The 20,956-nt window shown below is 49.8% G+C and overlaps 1 protein-coding gene across 3 annotated transcripts in view; it reads right to left on the bottom strand.

Annotated features, from left to right (window-relative positions):
- Nucleotides 1–20,255, bottom strand: part of SCARA3 (scavenger receptor class A member 3) — a 42,417-nt gene extending 22,162 nt beyond the window's left edge. Inside the window, exons 1-2 of one of the 3 annotated variants that reach the window (XM_060015221.1) lie at nucleotides 19,949–20,254; nucleotides 8,222–8,289 (exon numbers count right to left, since the gene is read on the bottom strand). In XM_060015221.1, the coding sequence (XP_059871204.1) occupies nucleotides 8,222–8,240 (19 nt within the window). In that variant the 5' untranslated portion in view covers nucleotides 8,241–8,289; nucleotides 19,949–20,254. Of the gene's footprint in view, nucleotides 1–1,220; nucleotides 1,253–8,221; nucleotides 8,290–19,948 lie in introns of those variants that run through there. The other 2 variants (XM_060015222.1, XM_060015223.1) reach the window with 2 other exon arrangements.
- Nucleotides 20,256–20,956: the final 701 nt, after the last annotated feature.

Genomic DNA, 20,956 nt, shown 5'->3' with positions numbered 1-20,956 from the left:
CCAGGCTGGGGAGCCACGCCCACCCCTCTCCAGCTGCCCCATTCTTCTACTGTCCCCACACCCTGTGCCCACCCCCGCCCCTGGGTCCAAGTCAGCCCACCTGAGCTCCAGGTGACCTGACAGCAAGCAGAGCAAAGAAGGATGGAGGTCAGAATCAAGTGGCTGAGGAACTGGGATGTCCCAACACCTCTGGGGGAGGAGAGTTCATGATCTCTGGCAAACTGGTAAAGACACGCAGGCCAGCCCAGGTGCCTTCTCTATCTGTGCCTTGTTCAGACCCCTGGGGTGGAGTAAGAAAAGGCTGCTTGTTTTGGCTCAGCTCCCTTCCATTCCCTGACACGCTGTAACCGAAGCAGGATTCTGCTTCTGCAGGGACAAGGGCGAATCTGGCCCCAGCACAGTCCCCGCCAAGACTCTGCATCCAGCCCAGCCGGGGGGCTTCGGAGAGGAGCTGGCAGTGTGAGGACACGGGATGGGCACAGCCTCTGCCTCACACATTGCCTTGTGCAGGACGTGCCAGGGGGTGGAAGGGACCGTGGCTGGAACAGATCTCATGCCAGAAGGCTGATGCCCTGCTCGTTCCCTGGGATCACGTGCTCTCTAAATAAGACCTAAGTGATGTATTCCCTCCTTCAGAAGATTGCTCCCATTCCCCCAGACACTGCCTAGCCCTTCCTCCTTACAAGATCTGCTCTTTTTATGAATGACCAGAAGAAAGATGTCCAGTATTGGCAGAATGAGCCGGACCTCCAAGTGGGTGTTTGAGAAATGAGGTGGTCTGCATCGAGCTGACCAGGGCTTCTGTGCTGGGAAGTCGGGGTGCAAGCTTACGATGACAACTAAATTGCCTGGCAGATAGCTGGCGGGGGGATTTTTTAAGCTACGCCTGGACATCCAGAGGCAATAAAAGAAAAGATCGATACATTTGACTACATGCTAGTAAAACAACACTTTTGCACGGCCATAAAAGCAAATGACAAGCAGGGAGAAAATATCCATAGCATACCTCACAGATGAAGAGCTAATATACCACATTTATAAAGAGCTTTTAAAAATTGAGGAAATAAAGGACCAAAAATCCTACAGAAAAATGAACAAAAGACCCAAACAGGCAATTACGAAAAGAGATACAAAAATGGCCCCTGAATAATTTAAAAGATGTTCAACTTTACTCATAAGACAAATGCAACTTAAAACGACACTGTGATAATATTTCTCACCCATCCCATTGACAAAGATGCAGAGGACAATACGCGTTGTTGGCCTAGGTGGTGGGGGGAGTTGGGGTCTGAATGCAAAATGGCCCAAAGCTTGTGGAGCGGGGGTTTAGCAGATGCATTTACCCTTCAACACAGCAACCACACTTTTATGAATTTGTCCAGAATACAGACCTCCAACAATCTGAAAATATATGTGACAAGGTTATTCATTACAGGATTACTTGTAATTACAAAATTTGGGAACTATCTAAACGTGCAGCTATAGGAGATCGGTTAACACACGATGGCATGTATACACGCAATGGGGCTCAGTGCAACTATACAAATGAATAAGGAAATCTCTATTAACCGATGTGGAGTCGTTTCCAAGAGATATTAAATGAAAACAGCCAAGCAGCACACATGGTATGTCACTTTTTTGTAAGAAAGAAGGGAAAATAAGAAAACACGCATATATCTACTTATCGTTAAAAGAAGATAAACAGGAAAAGCAAACTGAAAAACAATGAAGTTGTTTTCTACAATGGATGGGGTGGGGGAAAGGGATATACGAAGGAGTCACAGTTCTCTGAATATAATTTTTTTGTATAGTTTGACTTCTGAAAACATGTTAATATCTTACATATTCAAAAAATTCAATTTTATTAATAAAAATACTTGGAACTAAATCAGCGTTGCTTGCTTGAATAAATACAATAAACATACTACGTGGGGAAAAAAAAGGAAAGAGGAACTAATCTAAGTAAATTATGACACAGTTTGGACTCTGTAATCTCAGTCTAGGATGTGATAACATAGGATTGGGGAAGAAGTGCAAACAAATCTTGAACTTTTAAAGCAATTTTATTTCTTGGTGTAGCATGGGTAAAGCAATTCCAAAGTTATTTTACATTAATTCAAGATTCAGCAAATAGAGTAAATGCATTGATGTGGTTTGGACCCAGGGTTCTCACTGTGAAAAAAGGGATGCAGAAATATACAACGGGAGAGACAAATAAGAACCCCTTGGAGCTGGACTGAAATTTGAAGGTATCAGTGGGAATTAGTAATTTCTAAAATATGTTTATGTGTGTACATATTTGTTTATGTTCATATATAGGCATAGATGCATCTATATTTGTAGCTATGTGTGTGCATATAAATTTGTTTGTTGAAAGGTCCAGGAAGCAAAGACACCAAAATAGCCCTGAACACCCCTAGCAATCCAGTTGGTCTCTAATACCATTTCCCACTAAAAGGAACCCAGGCTTCTTAAAGAAATGGCTGATTTTAGGGTTGGGGCAGAGGGTAGGTAGAAGATGAATCTAGAACACCTTGCTATTTCAGAAATTAAGGGAATGCTCAAAAAAAAATGATAGGGGCATATCAAAAAGAAATAGAAACCAGCCTGAAGATGCCCCCACTGGCCAAATCTGGGACAATTTGAGCACTAAAATAATTAAGTATGATAATGAAATTACAAGTCATTGAAGAAACAGGAATCCATACCAATGATAGACAGACAGACAGGTAGGGAGAAGGGAGGGCTCTTCTTACTGCTGGAGTTGGGACTGCAATCATCATGATAAAGGCCAGATCATGTTAGAACCATGAGTGGACGCCACCTCTTGGGAAAATTTTGATGAAGAACAGTATATATGTATGCTTACGTATAAGCCTTTATCCATGGCCTTAAACTGTCTGCTTACAGACTACTTATTAGTTGCAAGGGAGGAAAAAACCCAGTAATTACATAGTGGGGAAATCAGGCAACGCTGACCAGCACACACCATCATTTACGTAAGTTGCTGGCCAAGGGTGCATAACCACAATCGAATCATGAAGAAACATGAGAAAAACACAATGTAAGCATTGTATTTTTAAAAGTTGGGGGGGGGGCTGTATTTTTCAAAAATATTAGAGTCAAAAAAGACAGTTGAAAGGTGAAGAGACATGACAACCAAATGCAATCCTTAATGTTAAGCTAGAGCCTGCTAGAGCCTGGAGGGAAAAGAAAACCCATCGAGGTTATTATCTGATCAACGAACATCGGGATACATATGGTACATTAGATAAAGAACTGAAGCACATTCATGAAGTTCATAATTGTACCCTGATCATATTCCTGTTCTTAGGAAATCCACACTGAAATATTCAGAAGTAAAGAACCATGATGTATGTAACTTACCCTCAAGAGCTTCAGGAAAAATTTATGTGTCTGTGTGCATATGCAATAAGTGTGTGTATGGATAATACCACAGTGAAAATCCTTATACGTAAAATGTTATGCACATATAGGGCTTTATTTAGACAGTTTTCTAAAAGTGAATTGACTGGAGCAGATTGTAAGAACATTTTAATGTTCTAGAAACCAATGAACAAACTGACATCTAGAAAGGGCACACAAATGACACTTCCACCCACACAGCATACGAATATATACTGATATACTAGTCCTGCCCCAATGAGTCTTATAAAAAATAAATGTCTTTATGAGTTTAACTCAAAGAATCTCCGTATTTTATTTTGCACTTTTAAGAATTATTCGTGAAATGGAACATTTTCAAGTGCTTACTAACCATGCCTTTCCACGAATTAACTATATGTAGCCTTTGCCCATTTTTCTGTTGAACTGTTGATTTTTCTTTTCACAGAAGGTTTTGATGAGAACATAACCTATCATCATGTGTCTTGCAGATGTTTCATTATATTTATTTCTGAAAATTGTTAAAGCTTGTGTGTGCATAGCTTTGGGGCCACCATAATGCACTCCAGGGGGTGGGGAGGTGTGGAAGGGCATTCATATTGTAGCCCCTGATTAAACAGTGGATCCTGAGGGGTCTGTGTTCAAAACTCTTTCTTCCAGAGGGCATTTCCTAGACTTTTGCCAGGTGCCAGGGGAGCTACCGATCTGGGATCACTGTGGTTTGATTCCTTAGATTGGATCACCCAAGTGTGCACATAGAATATATACTAGATCCCCAGACCAGGTGAGGGCAAGCCTGTGTTAACCCAGCACCGCCCCCCTCCCCTCACCTGGCTTGTCTGGAGATATCCCATTTCCTTGTCAGCTCTCTAGCAGGTAGATTTCGCATCTAGCCTCTTTCCCTTCCCCTCCCCCCTTTTCAAGGAGCAGACTGGCTGGGGTGAGACTCAAAATCATTAACCACAGGTCTGGGCGCTGACCAAACAGTAGGAAGACCATGGCCCATCAGAAAACAATGGGGCCAAAAAAAATAATAACCCCAACCAGAATGGCTGTCCCAGGGTGACAGCACCTGGAAGCAGCATCTTCTAGGGTTGGAGTTTTATGCTGTGAGGTCTTTGGTTCAGCAAAAGTCCACAAGTGCCCCTTGTGCCTCTCACAGCCTTGTCTTCTCCTGCACCCAAGTCTAGAGATTCCTAACATCCAGCTCCTGCATTTGTGGACTCGTTTGGTTTCAGTCCCTAATTTTAAGGGGTGTTTTTGGCTTGGCCCCTAGGGATTTCCCGTTTTCTTTCAACTCTAGCTATGCATTTAGCAGTTTGCTTGTAGTTTATCAGGCACTTAAACTTTATAACCCAGGAATATTTTAAGTTGGTAATGCTAGAAGTAGAAGCTCCAATTTTTGTTTTTCTTTGTTCCCTTTTTAAAGTGATGAAGGGTTGGATCTTGCCTTGGGGCAATCTTCACAACGATGCTATAAACTTTAGAGTCGGTAGTACCACTTTCATAGGCAAAAAGACTGCGGTTCAGAGAAGTTAAGAGTGTTGCTTAACAGCACCCAGGATATGTGGTGAAGCTGAGATCTGAACTCGGAAGTCTTCTCTACCGCACCCACTCCCCACTCAGAGTAACGAGACAAGGTTCTACAAATGCTAAGAATCCTTGCTCCTGTGACTACAAGGTGAGCAGGTAGAAATGAAGGGGGCTGGGCCCAGGACTGGCCATGGTTCTCAGGTTCTCTGGCAATGACCCGGAAGCAGCCTCATTTCCCAAGTGCTGTGCTGTCGTGACCACTGTGACCTACCCGGGAGCCAAGAGGCAGAGTGGGCAAGGAATGCCCGATAAGTGAGGGCAGCCCTGAACGGGCTCAGTCGGGGAGGGACTGTGGGTAACCCCAAATGAAAGATGCCACCATCACTGCCATGAGTGCCCTCTGCTTGTCCTCCAGGTCACGACTTACATGTCGCCTCCTAGCAGCCTTCCCCGAGCTCCCAGACTGGAGGAAGTCTCTTGCTTGTTACACGTTCTTCCACGTGGTCTGTAGTTTCCCTTTGTGGAATGCAGTATACCTGTTATTATTTATCCGACAGCTCTCTTCCTCAGTGTCTAAGATCTGAGGGTAGGGACTGTGTCGGTCTTTTTCTCTGCTTTACCCGAAGCCCCTAGCACAGGGATTGGCACAGAGAAGTGCTCAACAAACACAATTTCGCATGGGACTATGAATGGTTTTGTGTTACCCTTCCTGGTAGGGGGTCTATGCCTGCACGTGTAATCATGGAGAAGCCCGGTGCAAAGACCAAGGTCAGCCCCCTACCCTCAGAGACTCTGAGTTAATGCGGGGGGAAGGCAGAGACCTGGGTTCATACCCTTTATCCCCACAGCTAGCCTGACAGAGAGACAGGGTGAGAAGTTATTCTCCCAGTTTTACAGATGGGGAAGCTGAGTTAGGAGGAGGAGGGTTAACTTTGAATGCCTGGCTAAAGCCACAGGGACAGCTAGTGATGAGACAGGCTGGGACCTGGGACCCTTTGCTGCAGTGCTTGCACCTGGACAGAAACGTCTCCTCCAGCAATAACATACAAAGAAACTATAAGGGGCTAAAAAGAACTGCGTGCATGCACAGTTGGGGCAAGTGACGGACATAAAGATACCGAAGACCAAAAAAAAACCCCAACTGCCACTTCTGAAGAGCCGGAAGCAAAAACAGGGTGTTGGGAGCAAAAGCAGGGTACTGCACGTGCCCCCTGCATGCAACACCACCTAAGGGGTGGGCAAAACTCCTAAGCCATCCCTCCGGCCTGCCCCATGGACACACCCCTACCCTCACCCCATATAAGAAACAAGCTCACACCCCACCCCCGTCGGGGAGCAAGCAAGGAAACCTGTGGTTTCAGGGGCCCCAGTAAAGCCTTGCCTGAATTTCTTGTCTGGCCTCTGATCAATTTCTATTGACTGGGGAAGGCCAAGACCCCTGATCTGTAAGAGTGGCAAAGCCTCCTGAATTTCATGCTTGAGTTTCCTCTCCACAGTAACAAACTGCAGGTAGCCTCTGTCTGATACAGTTAGTGTGTTCTCGTGTGTGTGTAGTGTGTGTGTGTGTGTGTGTGTGTGTGTGTGTGCACGCTTTGGAGGAGGGTGGGTACAGTAGCAGAAGGAAGGCTGACATGACTGGTACCCTTTATACGTATCCTAAGAAATCAACCTCTTGAGCCCCGCTTTGTGTCTTAAGGCTGTCACCCTATCATCAATCTGCCGACAGTTGAAGAGCATAACGTCGCCTGGAATGTTACCAGGACTGCCATCGCTTCCCCATAAACGAGCGCCACAGGCGAGGCGGTGCTTTCTGTGCTGTGTCAGACCAAACCCTCGCCCTAACTAGCGGCACCCTCTCACCCCCCAGATGATTTCAGCCGGAACCACGCTGTGGGCTGTTGGATTTACCGCAGCCCCGGGGGCCCCTCAGGGAGGTATTCTTTCCACTCCTTGGAGCACAGACTCCTCCTAGGCCTGTGTTTCTCATCTCTCTCCACCCCTGGTGGTGCCTGCGTGCCCGCCCCTGTGACTAGGCCTCCTCCCTCTTCTGGCTCCAGGGTCAATTTCATCACTTCCCTGTTTATAGCCTTTGCAGGGAATCTGGGAAGACTTAAATCAAGCAAGATGGACACCAACCTTCAGCAAACACCCCCTCGGAAAAAACACAGCTCTGTCATAACTCTGCTCTCCCACCGAGAGCCCCTAGATTGGCAGTCATTAGCAAGTGAGAATTCACCGAGACCCGTCCGATGCTTTGCGGAGCCGCCCGCGGGGAGGGGAATGATGGCCAGCGCGATCTCAGCTCTCTTTAGATGAGGGGCTTCGCAAATGTTTGGCCCTATTCCCTTTTTCCCTTTGCTGACGTCACAGCTCCATAACTCACAGCCCCACCTCTCCCCACCGTCCCCCCTCCCCGGGTCCCATCCCCAAAGAGCTCTTCTCTTTCTAATCCTTCCAACTTCCTGTTTACTAGCGCTGAGCCAAGGACCCTGGGGACCCCTAATTTACCTATGGCTGGAACGCTATAGCAACTGTTCCACTTCAGCCTTGTTCATCTGAATGAGGACATAATCCAAAGCTTTGCGAGACTCTTAGAAGCCAAACCCTGTGCAAGCACGCACTCATTATACTCGCATTACACCAAGACTGAGCCAGTCAGAGGAAGGATGAGGAAACAGGCATAAAGAATTGAGAGGAGCTGGGCTTGAGGGACAGAGGCTATGACTGATGAGAGGATGATCGATGAGACAGGATCTGTACTCTCCCCTTGCACTGGACCAAGTGGGGTCAGCAGAGACAGGAAAAGAATTCTCCACCCCGCTCGGCATCTCCCATGCTGCCTGTTCCCATGCCTTCTGGGGCCATGTGACTGAGTGTTCCCATGCCTTCTGGGGCCATGTGACTGAGTGTTGGGTGCCCCAGCTTTCCAGAGCTTTCAGAGAGAGGGAGTGGGAAGGAAACTTACAAGTCACAGAGCCCACCTGTCATGTTACAAAGGCTGGCAGAGGTTAAGTCATCTGTCAGCTAGTTAGAGGCTCCGGAATGCCCAGGGATCTGAAGCAAGATGCAAATGCACATATAGAGCGCTTGCAGAGTTACACACACCCAGCGCAGACAGGCCACGGAGCTCGGGAAGGCCTCTTCCATCCAGGCTCAGCATCTGTTTACACGTCTGGCCTGCCAGTGGTTTGTCATCCCCATGAGGTCAGGAAATCTTCCCTCAGCCTCTTTCAGCACAGGGCTGACCTCATAGCGGGTGTTCAAAAAAGATGGGTTTACTGACCTTTTGAGAAGGCCTGCATCCTTAGTTAATTGTTAACTTCTGCCCTTTTAATTAAGAGCTCAGTTTTACTAAAAAAAAAAAAAAAAGATTAATGAATTAAAATATGGTTTAAAGATGGTTTATTCTTAGAGTTCTCCCTGGCTAGGGAGTGTTGGGGAGTTCTGATGCATTGAAGATGCAAAGGCTTAAAGCAGCAGAGACTTAAAATGAATATACAGGGAGGGGCCTAATGTCTGGATTGAAAAGGAATGAAAGGCTAGGTTGGGGGCGGTGCAGCAAAATTTAGCATCTACTTCCCCTCCCTTTCTCAGAGCTGGAACAAGGGATATGATTTTCCTCTCCTAAAGCTAAAAGGCCTCCCTGTTTTGGGGGGGTGGGTGGTGGTTAATTTTTTCCATGTGTCCAGTTAATCACTTTAGAATACCACCAGCATGTTTATGGCCCTCTCAAATCAGGCTGTGGTTCCTTCCTGCATCATACGTAAACCATCCATGAAACTGAGCACTTCTTGACATGCTGAAAATTGGGAAGCACCTGCATGTCAGTGTGGGCTGCCAGGTGCCTGGAATGGTGGACGATGTCGCCACAGTTGTCTGAAAAGAGGCCACCTTTCCAGGAAGGCAGAAGTAGCCTCTGTTGCCTTCTCTCTGTCTCTCTTTGTGTACTCTTCTTTTTTTTTTTTCATTTTGCTGATTCCAGGAGAAAGGCCACTGGGACAGGAGGGGGTGGGCTTGGGAAAGGGCACTGGCAAAGCTAGGGTAATGCCTGGAACCTTAAGTATTCAGGAAAACCCCTCTCTTGAGACAAGCCTGCTGCTCTGGGTAGCAAACATCGAAGACTCTGTGAGCCAGTTTCAGCCTCCCCTGTTCCAGAGGCCCCAAGGGATTGGAGCTGTCATGAGGGAGCATTCTCATCCCTGTCATGAAGAAGCCAGGCCCATGAATGACCCACTGGAGGCACTGCCGGGCCCCACTCCTCAGCTAGCGATCTCTACCCAAATTCCAGGCAGTGAATTAAAAAAAAAAAAAAAAAAATTAGCCTTCGAAGACAGCGCTGCAAGCCCAGACTCATAAAGTAGTGGCAACCACCGGAGACTTGAAAGAACCTCTGTTTCTCCCATACCTATGGTCACATTCTCCAACTCAAATATCAGAAAGGCCGCCACAAGGGAACTCCCTTGCTTTTTTCAAGCCTCAGCTCCCACAGAGCCACGTTGCAGAGAGTTTGATTTGAAGGTGCCAGAGTCGGCACATGGCTGGGCATGACTTCTGGCTCTGCTGGGGCTGAGCCGGGTTCACTTGTCCCTCTGGAGGTGGAAAATAGCCCCGACCTGTTCACCAACTGCTAACTCAACTGTGGTCGCAGAGTCCAGCTTTCGGTTGACTGAACATGCGGTGTTGATTCACTCTTTAGCCTTTCAGGGACTGCAGTCTTCCGTCAGAGTCAGCAAGGGGGGAGAGATTCGAGGAACTGAAGAAAAGGTCTTTCTCTGGGAACTTCAAGGAACATATTTTGATGATTATCTTCTACAGAGTTCAAAGAGTGGGTTTTCAAAACAGCCAATTGGGTCAGTAAAAATAAAGTTTTCGGAGTCTTCTCAGGAGCCAATGCTATATTTAAAGTTGCAGAATAATTGTAGTTTATGGTCGGAGAAGGCTATAATTAAGGTGGCAAAACTGTTTTCATTGGAACCCTTCTGCCATGACCCCCTCCCCACAGGCTTCCGCTGAGGGTATGTTTATATTCGGATGGGAATCAGTCTGTCCCTCTCTGCTCTGATGATCTGGTCCTTCCCTTTCAGATTCTCCTGCTCAGCAAGGTGTCGTGATTTGCTCCCTTGTGACTGTCGCCTCTTTTCTGCTCCTTCATTCCTAAAATCCACATTTGATGCTCTTGGGACAGGCATTTCCTCTCCTTGCTGCCACCTCTGCCTGTATCCTCAGGGCCAGCCCCCAGCCCCCAGCATCTGCTGTCTTCCACGGTTCCTATAACCACAGAGGTTGTGGGCGATCTCCCTCTTTATCCTAAATGACTTTCCTCCCCTTTCTTGCCCTCAGTATTCTAACTGGGGCACTCCTGGCATTTGAGTGGCACAGGTCTCCATTAGACAGGATTTACCCACGCCGAGCAGACATCTGGCGTTCTGACCCACTGAATGCCAGTAGCAATCCCTGGTTATCTGCGACGACTCCAAATGCCAACCCGTACTCGTGGGTTCCACGTCTGCGGATTCAACCAACCGCGGTTAGAAAATATTTGGAAAAAATTTTCCAGAAAGTTCCAAAAAGCAAAACTTGAACTTGCTGAGTGACCAGCAACTATTTACATAGCAATTACAGTGTATTTACAACCATTTACATTTACACAGGCATTTACAGTGTATTAGGTGTAATAACTAATCTAGAGGTGATTTAAAGTATATGGGAAGATGTGTGTGGGTTATATGCAAAAACTATGCCATTTTATATAAGGGCCTTGAGTATCCTTGGATTTTGGTATCCGTGGGGGACCCTGGAACCAATCCCCTGCAGATATAGAGGGATGACTGTACCCCTTCAAGGGGTTGTATAACCTCTATTTCAGAAGAGAACCCCAGCTATTCACTCAGTACAACAGACCTTAACCGTCCCCCATCACATACACAATGGTCTCCTCTTGGAGACAGCAGCTCCTCCATCGATCCTGAACCCCACAAACCCAGTAGGGTGGGAGGGGTGGGAATCATGAGTTTCTTGATCTTGATTGTTACCTCTGGGCCTTCAAACCCCTCACTCTCTGCTTTTCACCACTTCCAGTCATGTATTCCCTCGCAGGGGATTCTCCTTCCCCTCTCTGGGCTCTGTGTGCAAAATAGTGAGAATACCATCTCCTGCACAGAGCTGCTGTGAAAATGAGACAACATACAAAAAGCACCTGGTACACAGTAAATACTTGATAAATGGTAGCAACAGCCATTTTTATTAGGATTGTTTTTCTATCCCACTTGAATTGCTGCTGTCATTTCTCTCTCTTTCCTAATGCCTGTCACTCTCAGGACCAATTTCCAACTTTCAAGAAGTTCAGTTTTCAAAAACACGTCCTACAGAGCACTAGTTCAAAATATTCTTTGTGAAAAGGGGTTCTTTGATCAAGTAAATCTGGAAAATGCTGCGTTTTCCATCACCCTCTCGAGACTCGCATTCACATAGTACAAATTTTGAAAAATTCTGCAAAAAAAGCCCATCTCTATCTGTGTTTAATTCTGTGTTTCTCAAACTTATTTCACTGTAGAATTTCTTGCCATTCTTGAAAACAATGATCTATTAAATCCAATGGAACTGGCAGTCAGAGGTGCACCCACATTGGGGAATACTGTTCTGGATAAGTGCCTCACCTGGATTCAATGATTTCTTCATCCTGTCTCCCGCCACCAGCTTTAATGGAGGGAACATGTTGAAAGCCCACTGGGTCTCTAGACCGCAGGCCTCCTTGACCTGGAATCTGTAGGTCTCATCTCCACGTTGGCCGCAGCTCAGCCTGCACATCCTCTGGGGTAAACCTAACTGCTGTTCTGTCTGCATGATCGCAAGCTCCCTTCTTGCACCCTCTCCCGCTGTTTTTCCTAATCCCCTGCACTAAGTCTTTATACTCCTGCTTCTCGCAGGCAGTCAGTCTGGACCCCAGGATCACCTTCGGCTCCCGGGAGCCTTTAGCTTTCTCTCCTGGCCCTTTTGCCTTTGACTCCCCAGGCCTTTCTCTCTGCACTGCACTGGGGACCCAGCCCCGTGGGGGCATGTCAGACACTGGTGTGGCTCTGTCGCCGGTCAGATCTTCCCATCTGCATCCTCACCCACTATTCCTCTTCTTCTCAGCCCACCTCATGCTCCAAAGATGAGCTCACTACCTCCCTTTCTGAAAAGATCAAACGCATTAGGTTTAAGTTCGTCATCTTGCCCTAACTTCCTCCAGGTGCCTACCCCTTAAACCCAGTGTAGATGAGGGTGTGTGGAGATGGGCCCTCGTGCCCTGGAAGCACAGTGTGGACTCTACTTCCAAACTTCATTTTTTTTCGACTGAAGTACAGTTGACGTACAATATTATATAAGTTACAGGTGTACAGCATAGTGACTCACAACCTTTAAAGATTGTATTCCATTTATAGTTACTATAAAACACTGACTATATTCCCTGTGCTGTACAATATACCTTTGTAGCTTGTTTTATACAAGTAGCTTGTACCTCTTCATCTCCTACTCCTGTCTTGCCCCTCCCCCCTTCCCTCTCCCCACTGGTAACCACTAGCTTGTTCTCTATATCTGTGAGTCTGTTTCTTTTTTGTTATAGTCACTAGTTTGCTGTATTTTTTAGATTCCACATATAAGTGATGTCATTACAGTATTTGTCTTTCTCTGACTTATTTCACTCAGCATAATACCCTCCCAGTCCATCCATGTTGCAAATGGCAAAGTTTCATTCTTTTATATGGCTGAGTAATATTCCATTGTGTATATATGTGTGTGTGCATGTGTATATATATGTACCACATCTTCTTTATCCATTCATCTGTTGACAAGACACCTAGGTTGTTTCTTTATCTTGACTATTGTAAATAATGCTGTTAGAACTTTGGGGTGCATATATCTTTTTGAATTAGTGGGGGTTTTTCAGATATATACCCAGGAGTGGAATTTCTGGATCATATGGTAGCTCTATTTTTAGTTTTTTGAGGAACGGCCATACTGTTTTCCATAGTGGCTACACCAATTTACATTCCTGTCAGAAGTGCACAAGGGCTCCCTTTTCTCCATGTACTCACCAACATTTGTTATTTGTGTTCTTTTTGATGACAGCCAAACTTCAAAAGAGCATGCCTTTTCACTCAGCAACCCCCTTCCAGGAATTTTTTCTAAGGGAATATGTATACCACTTGGCAAAGATGGAGATGTAAAGATTATCACTGCATGCTATGATAAACCTGAGGATAAATGTATATACCTTAAATGCCCATTGATAAGGGATTGGTTAAAGAAATTATTGTAAAGCCATACTATGGAATATTATGCAGCCAATAAAAAGAATGCAGATCTATACTTACTGCCTAGGGAAGATATCTAGGTTCTATTGCTGAATTTTATAAATACATACATAGAATAAGCCATGTTATTAGTAGTATAATCTTACTTATGTGAAAAAAATCCATGTGCAAATAGACACTGAAGGATATCTGGAAGAACTCTCTTCCAAATCTCGTCAGTTATCTCTGAGGGGTAGGAGTTCAGGTGAGTGCGATTTTTTTTTTTTCCTTTTCTGAATTTTTCAAAATTTTTATAATGGGGATATATGGTAAAAAGATTAAATGCAACTAGGAATGCAAAGAGCCTATGTCTACATCCTTCCTGGGGCCCCCATAAAGACAGCTTTTCTTCTTTTTTAAAAAATATTTATTTATTTATTTAGGGTGCTCCGGGTCTTAGCTGCTGCATGTGGGATCTAGTTCCCTGACCAGGGATCGAACCCGGGCTCCCTGCATTGGGAGCGTGGAGTCTCACCCACTGGACCACCAGGGAAGTCCTAGCCTGTCTTCTTTCTACAGCAAAGCTCAGCCACTCCCATCTCCTTCATCCCTGGCCCCCATCTCCCCTTCTCTTCTCTCCCTCCACCTTCCAATGGGCAGGCCAGCACCACCTTGAAAAACCATTGACGCCTGGCCCCGCTTCTTACTTCAACTCCTTAGCTCCCTTTTCCTGAAACTTCTCTAACACAAGGTCTTCCTGTGCCTTTGCTTCAAACCCACCCACTCCCCTCTAGGTTTCTGCAGCCTACTTTTTTCAGAATCAAATAACCCTTAGCTAAGCCTGTCCATCAACAGTCACACTGTTGACCATTTTGTCCTTCTTGGAACTTTCTCCTCTTGGTTTCCATTACATTACATCCTCCTTCTCCCCCGGTGTCCCCAACCGCTCCTCTTGGCTCTGTTACAGGTTCATTTTCTTCTTCCCTCATTGCTTTCTCTGAAAGTAGAGATTTCCCAACATGGGGGAAGGGCATTAGAGAAGTAGCAACCAGGCCATCTCCTGACAAACCCTTCTAGGGCTTCTCCAAAGTCAACAGGAGTCAACAGGACACAGCTGGAGTCCTTGGCGTGGCACTCACGGCCTCCCGGTCCTGTGGCTCCCTGCATTTCTCTGCCAACCCTCAGTCTCCAGGCAAATCTCTCTCCCATCACCGGTGAACACACCCAATGACAGTGCCCAGCTTTCACCAACATGCTTCCTGCTCCTGCTGTCTCTTGGATGACCCCATCCAAATCTTGTTCACCCTCTCCTCCTCCCTAAAGCCTTCCCGACCTGCCCCAACTTAAAAGGCTCTTTCTTTCTGGGGATTCCTATGCAATCTACTGTATATACCACTCCCTGGTTCCTCACATCATCCCCCTTGCTTACTTGGTTCTCTTTTTTTTTTTTTTTTTTTTTTTTTGCGGTACGCGGGCCTCTCACTGTTGTGGCCTCTCCCATTGCAGAGCACAGGCTTCGGACGCGCAGGCTCAGCGGCCATGGCTCACGGGCCCAGCCGCTCCCCTGCCTCGGCAGGCGGACTCTCAAACCACTGCGCCACCAGGGAAGCCCTGGTTCTCAAGTGTGTATGTTTTGTCTCCACCGGAGGGCATCCTTGCTCCCCTTTAGACTAGCCGCTTCCTCCCCCAAAGTAGGTATTGATACATGTTTGCTGACTGAAAGGTGTGAGGCAACATCCCAGAATAACCACTATTTAACCTGGGTTCGGTTGGATGTGAAGGCATCCCATCTGCACCTTAAAGGAGTGTCTGCAGGTCTCCAGCTAGACGTTTAGGACACTGTCGGGTAAGGGTCTGGGGCTCAGAGGATTAAATCCGGTATCACCAGCCTGTGCCGTGTATCACATCCTTGAGACTAGGTGGGACTGTTCAATGAATGGGAGTCCACGGCTGAGACCACAGACTCTTCCAGAGGTGGAGCAGCAAAGGAGGAGAGACGGGAAAAGGACCAATAACACCCAAACTCTCTCCTTGGGACCTCTCTTATGCACTTACCACTTTCAGACTTTTTTTGAATGATTTGGGCACAAGTCATAAGTGTCCCAGGAAAGGGTGCACTCCTGGAGAGAAAGGACAGTGTCCAAATTCTAAGCCCTTCTCTGCATCTTTTTTGGCCGTTAGACAGACATAGACACACAAGCCCGGGCACTTGGCATTTGGTAAAAAAATGCTGGTTGAATAGAAGCATGAATCTTTACCAAATACCTGTGTTAGGTTCTGGGGACATCATGGGGTGTCCTTGCCTTTAAGAACTTCAGCCCAGTGGGGGACTCAGATGTAACCACTGAACAAATATAACGGACACCTCCTAAGTGCCAGGCCTTGTGCAAGAGTGAGACAAGAAAAAGGCAGCCAGGGTCCTCACACTCATGAAACTCACACTTGGATACCACCCTGTGGGCATTACAGTCTTAGTCTGGGGGAAAACTGTGGATAGATAGACAGATAGATAGAAATATACATACCGGGCTTCCCTGGTGGCGCAGTGGTTGAGAGTCCGCCTGCCAATGCAGGGGACACGGGTTCGTGTCCCGGTCCGGGAAGATCCCACATGCCGCGGAGCGGCTAGGCCCGTGAGCCATGGCCACTGAGCCTGCACGTCCGGAGCCTGTGCTGCGCAACGGGAGAGGCCACAACAGTGAGAGGCCCACGTACCGCAAAAAAAAAAAAAAAGAAAGAAAGAAATATACATACCCTCACAAAAGGAAAAACATTAGAGGAGAATGTCAGAGCGGGAAAGAACTTCAAAGAACATACAGTCTACTTGCAGATGAGACTGAGGGCCAAGGAGCACCAATGACTTCATCATAGTTACAAAGCGACAAAGCTGGTGTGTGACAGGGCTAGGCTCAACCTTGGGCTCAGTGCTCACCACACACACACACACACACACACACACACACACACACACACACTAAATTAAACATGATCAAAACACAGACAGTGAATATATGAGTGACACGGTCCATCATGCTGCTGTACTTGCCAACTCTGTACTTGTAACACCCAGCACAGCTGCCTGTCCTTCACGAAAACTGCCAAGCTGTCCACCAACATCTACTGAGAACTAGAATTCTTTATCCTCGCTCCCAAATTAGTTTTAGGTGGGAGTCTTCAGTGATTAAAATCACCCCAGCTGGATGGCAAGGTGACCAGCTTGTGTGTGTGCGCACGTGCGCATGCGTGTGTATGTGTGTCTGTCTCTGTCTGTTTGGAGCTGATCTCCAACATCTGAGCCCCAGGGTACCCCTCGTCCGCATCAGGCCACTTATTGGCTCTGTGCACCTTTGCTGTGTCGGTCCCTTCTAGTCGCAGGCCCCCTCCAGTGTCCCGAGGTCTGGGGATGGAGGTCAGGCTTCCAAAAGGGACGCAGTCTGCACATTCATGAGTGGATATATCCCCCCTGCTAAGTTGCAAGAGGTAGATTTTCCTAGGATCACACTGCTGTTTTCTGAGATCCCCTGCTCTCCTGCCCGCCCTTTGCCTGTGGGCTGTAGGCACTGCTCCCCGATTCCGTGGGGAGGGGTCATTTCCCCCAGGTTTGGGGAACAGCAGGGTGTGGCTCTGCCCGTCCATGGCAGCTGAGGCCAAGTCTCCCAGGGACATAGTGGCCCATGAGGTAGGCCCACTTCCAAGCATCTCTTTACCAAGTCACTTCTGCTCCCTACGTGGCTCTCAGGCCCGGAGCTCCTGGGCTGAGTCACAGTGCATCAGAGCAAGATGGTTCTCAGGGACCACCCAGCAGGGGAACGAGGCCCAGAGAGGGAAACACTGACCAGAGCCTCACGCGGGGCCAGGACTAGAGCCTCTGTCCTTGACTCTCAAATCAGTCATCTTCGCAGGGAACCAGGCCGCTTCTGGAGGGGTGACTCACATGTCTGGGAGGGGATCTCACAACAGGACCCTCTCGCTGGAGATGTGGGAACAATTCCACAGGTGGCTGTTAATGGCCCAGACAAGCCAGTGGGCAGCTCCAAGGCGGGCCCATCACCAGGGGCTGGTGGCAGCTGCGTGCCCCTCAGGTGTGAGAGGGGCTGGACCCGGAGCTGGGCCCTGCTTGCATCAAAAGATGCGGCTGCCTGGGAGGCCCGGCTGCCAGCCAGTGGGCAGGTGGGCAGGAGGCGCCTCAGGGTGGAAACAGCTTGGCTGGCAGAGCGGGCCCTGGCGCCTGGTCACTGGTGGCAGCGCTCCTTAGCAGACCTGTTTTCTTGTTTAAGTATCGTCCCCGCCAACCTCCACAAAACATAACATCACCGTGTTTTGCTTTGAGCGGGGATAGTGAACCTTTGCCAGCAGATGTGCTTCTCAGATTGGTGCGGCCCTCGGAGGACAGTCTGAGGCCAGCTTCCCCCAGGGAAGGCCATCCTGGAAGGGGCAGCCCACTCTTCTGGGCACTTTATTTTTTTCCACGTGGGTAAAAAAAATCCTGATTCCTCCACAGATGCCCCCAAGGCCAAATACTGACTGCCTGCCCTGGCTTTTCCATCTCAGGTAGAGGGGCTGGCTCTTCCTGGCCCCCGGGGAGGATGAGGGGAGACCCTGCAGGGAGGTGGGCTGGGAATCAACCCCGCCTTCCCCGCAGCTCTGCGGCCCGGGCCCTGGGAGGTTATGGAAGATCCTAGAAGGTTTCCCAAAAGTGGGGGAAAAACACACAAGAGCTGCCCTGAAGGCATCAGCGGACAGGAATTCGGCCCCAGGTGGCGGTGAGGCTGCCGTCTGAGGGAAAAGGAGGGAGAGGGGCAGGACTTGGGTTTCTTGCTCAGAGCCCATAGCCTCCCAGTCAGCAGGCCAGGAAGACGCTGGGACCCGACGACCTGCTTCAGCCGGTCCTCCTCACAGACCTCCTCTCAATACCTGTTCACACCAGCTCCTTCCTCCGCCGCTTAGAGGAGTCGCATTGCCTCGCTGAGTTTCAGAAAGGCGGGCCGTGTGTTCCTGACTCCCTTCCCGGGAGCTGGGTGTCTCCTCCGTTTCAGGGGACTTCGGCCCTGCCTGGCTTTTCCCCGGTCTGTTTTCCCCCAAAGAGCTCTTCTGGAATGTTGGCGGAGCCAAACCACTCTGAGAATGTGCAGCCTCTTACCATCACCATCAAGGTCCAGAGCGGCGTGGGCCCCAAGCCTGTGGTGAGATGTGGCCTCAGACCTTTCCAGAGGCTTCTGGTAATGACCTGCCCCAGGACCGCTGCCTGGGCACAGGACACTGCACAGATGTGGTAGCTGAGAGCAGGAACCTGGTGAGTGAGGCTCCTCTCTGCTGCTAAGGGAACTCCCTGGGGCTGATGATAACTTGCTTGCCTCGTCCCAGATAGATCAAGACGTGGTGAGGCCACCGGGAAGCACAGACAGAGGGACCAGAGGCCGGAGGGAAGGAAGAGGGATGTATGCATCAGCAAGCACACCAGCCTGGAAGTCAGGAGCCCTGGGCCGGTCCCCCTGACGAGCTGTGAATCTCAAGCAAGTCCCTTCTCTCATCCACAGTCTCAGCAATGTAATTTGCGGGGCCCAGTGCAAAATAAAACTGCTGGGCTCCCTTGTTAAAAAATTATTAATAATTTCCAGACAGCCACAGCAGAGCACTGATCCTCATGTGGTGCCCTGGGCCCCTGGGGGACTGCACAGGTGACACACCCATGAGGCTGGTCCTACCTGCTTGGGCCTCAGTTTCCACAACTATACAACATGGAGGCTGTGATCCATCAGAGGTTTACCCGTGGAGCCTTTTCTTCACAGGAACCCTCAAACCCTTCTATGCAAATGAAGCGGCTTCGCCAACGCCAACGCCACCTGACGGCACAGCGGAAAGCCCTGCGGATGACCCCGGAAGTCCTTTACCGTTGCAACATTCAGTTAAGCTATCTGAAGGATTATCGTAAAGCAGGTGAGGGAGCATCAAAACCCCGAAGTTCTCTGCCCCACAGTATGACTCCAAAGCCTGTTTCTCCCTTAGCCTGAGAATGACCGTGAAGACCAGGGGTGCACTCTCCCGGGCCTCAAGTAAACCAGGCCCAGGGATGAGCATCAGGGACCAAGTTTGGTTCTTGTTTCCATCCCAAGAACTGGCTGCAAGGACCACTGTGGTGATGCCCACTGGCCTGGGGAGAGCTCAGGCCTGCACCACTGATCTCCCCCTACTGCTCTGCGCCCAGGAGGTCAGAAGACGGTCAGCCAGGGTTCAGAGGTCAGGAAGGGCTGGGCCTGGGCTGAGAAACCCAGACACCGCAGGTCTCTCCTGGGGAAAGGGTGGAAGTTCCCGGAGTAGAATCCTGGGCCTGGCGCTGGGCAAAAGGCTAGGTGAGGGCCGCAGCAGCCTCTGAGATGGGTCCTCCGGATGGGGTGATGCTAGTAGAAGGTTGGGCTGGTAACATCGTTCTGTGCTGACAGGTTAAAGGGATCAGATACTTCTCTGGATTTACAACGGCTTTTCGGGAAAGAGCAATGGACGGTGAGCACATTCTGCATCCTCCCTCTCCTCTCCCTTGCCTCTGGACTTCAGGGCTCCATCCTGTCTTCCCAATACCTTTCTCCGGAGGATACGAAAGAGAAGCCCACGCACTTCCTACCGGGTGAGTCCTCCGGTCCTCGCCCGCCCTCAGAGAGAGGTGCCCACCGCGCCCGGGCAGGGTGAGGGGTCCCGCAGGGGCTCGCCTCGGAACTCCCGCGCGCGGGCGGGCTTACCTTTCATGGTCCCCGCTCCGGGGCCTCGGGAGGGCCCCGCCGGAGGCGGCTCGGCGGCCGTGCGACCCGGGCTGAAGCCGACGGGTCCCGGGAGGGCACGTATCGATAGCCGCCCTACGCGCCGCCCTCAGGAGTGGGGCTCGGTGCCGGAGTCACGTCGGAGCCCCGGCTGCGGAGGCGGCGCGCCGAGAGGAGGGTCCGCGGGGTCGCAGGCTGGGGGCGCCGCGCCCCGCCGCCCATGCCGCCGCCGCGCTTCCCGTGGAGGCCGGCGAGGCGAGGGCTGCGGCCGCCCCCGGCCCCGCGCGCCCGCCCTCCCTCCCTCCTCGTCACTCCTTGGTCCCCGGCCCAGATCAACTTCCTCGCTCTTTTCAAAAGTGCCGCGGCCGGGCCTCTTTGTGCCGCCGCGGGCCCCCGCGCCCCGCACGGCCCCCCCGGAGTCCCCTCGCGCGGGGAAGGCCCCGAGCCCCGCCCACCGACCGCCTCCGGGAGCCGCTGCACTGGGGATTGGGGGCGCAAGGAAGGCTCTTCCAGAGCAATCGTTCGCGCGGTGGGGGCCGCCTGGTGGCTGGGGGCTCTCGATTTTCGCCCTGGACCTTTTCCTCACCCATCTGCGGGGTAGAGGGACTGTTAAAGTGAGGATCCCCGGGTTCCGGCCCCAGCCCCTCACGTCCTCCGGACTGCCTGGGACTGTCCCCGTTTTAGCACTGAAAGTCCCACATCCCTCGGTCCGGGGCGGACCCAGACGGTTGGTCAGGCCAGCTCTGCCACTCCGGGTGAGTGACTTTGGGCGGCCACTCCATGTCTCCAAGCCTCGGTTTTCTGCCGGAGAAAACTGGGCCCTGAGCGCTCCCAACTTCTGTGACTTTGTTCCTGGAGAGGCCTCTGGTATAAACAGTGACATCTGAGGGAAACGGGCCTCAGGCAAAGGAGTGGTGACTCTCTCGTCCGAGGCCCTCCTCCGGGAGCGGGAGTGTGGGGAACATTCCACACTGTCCCGGACTCCCTGAG

The sequence above is a fragment of the Delphinus delphis genome, chromosome 6, assembly GCF_949987515.2.
Source record: "Delphinus delphis chromosome 6, mDelDel1.2, whole genome shotgun sequence".
Taxonomy (NCBI): Eukaryota; Metazoa; Chordata; class Mammalia; order Artiodactyla; family Delphinidae; genus Delphinus; species Delphinus delphis.
The sequence above is the reverse complement of the archived record's forward strand: the minus strand, read 5'-3'. Positions and strand labels throughout refer to the sequence as shown.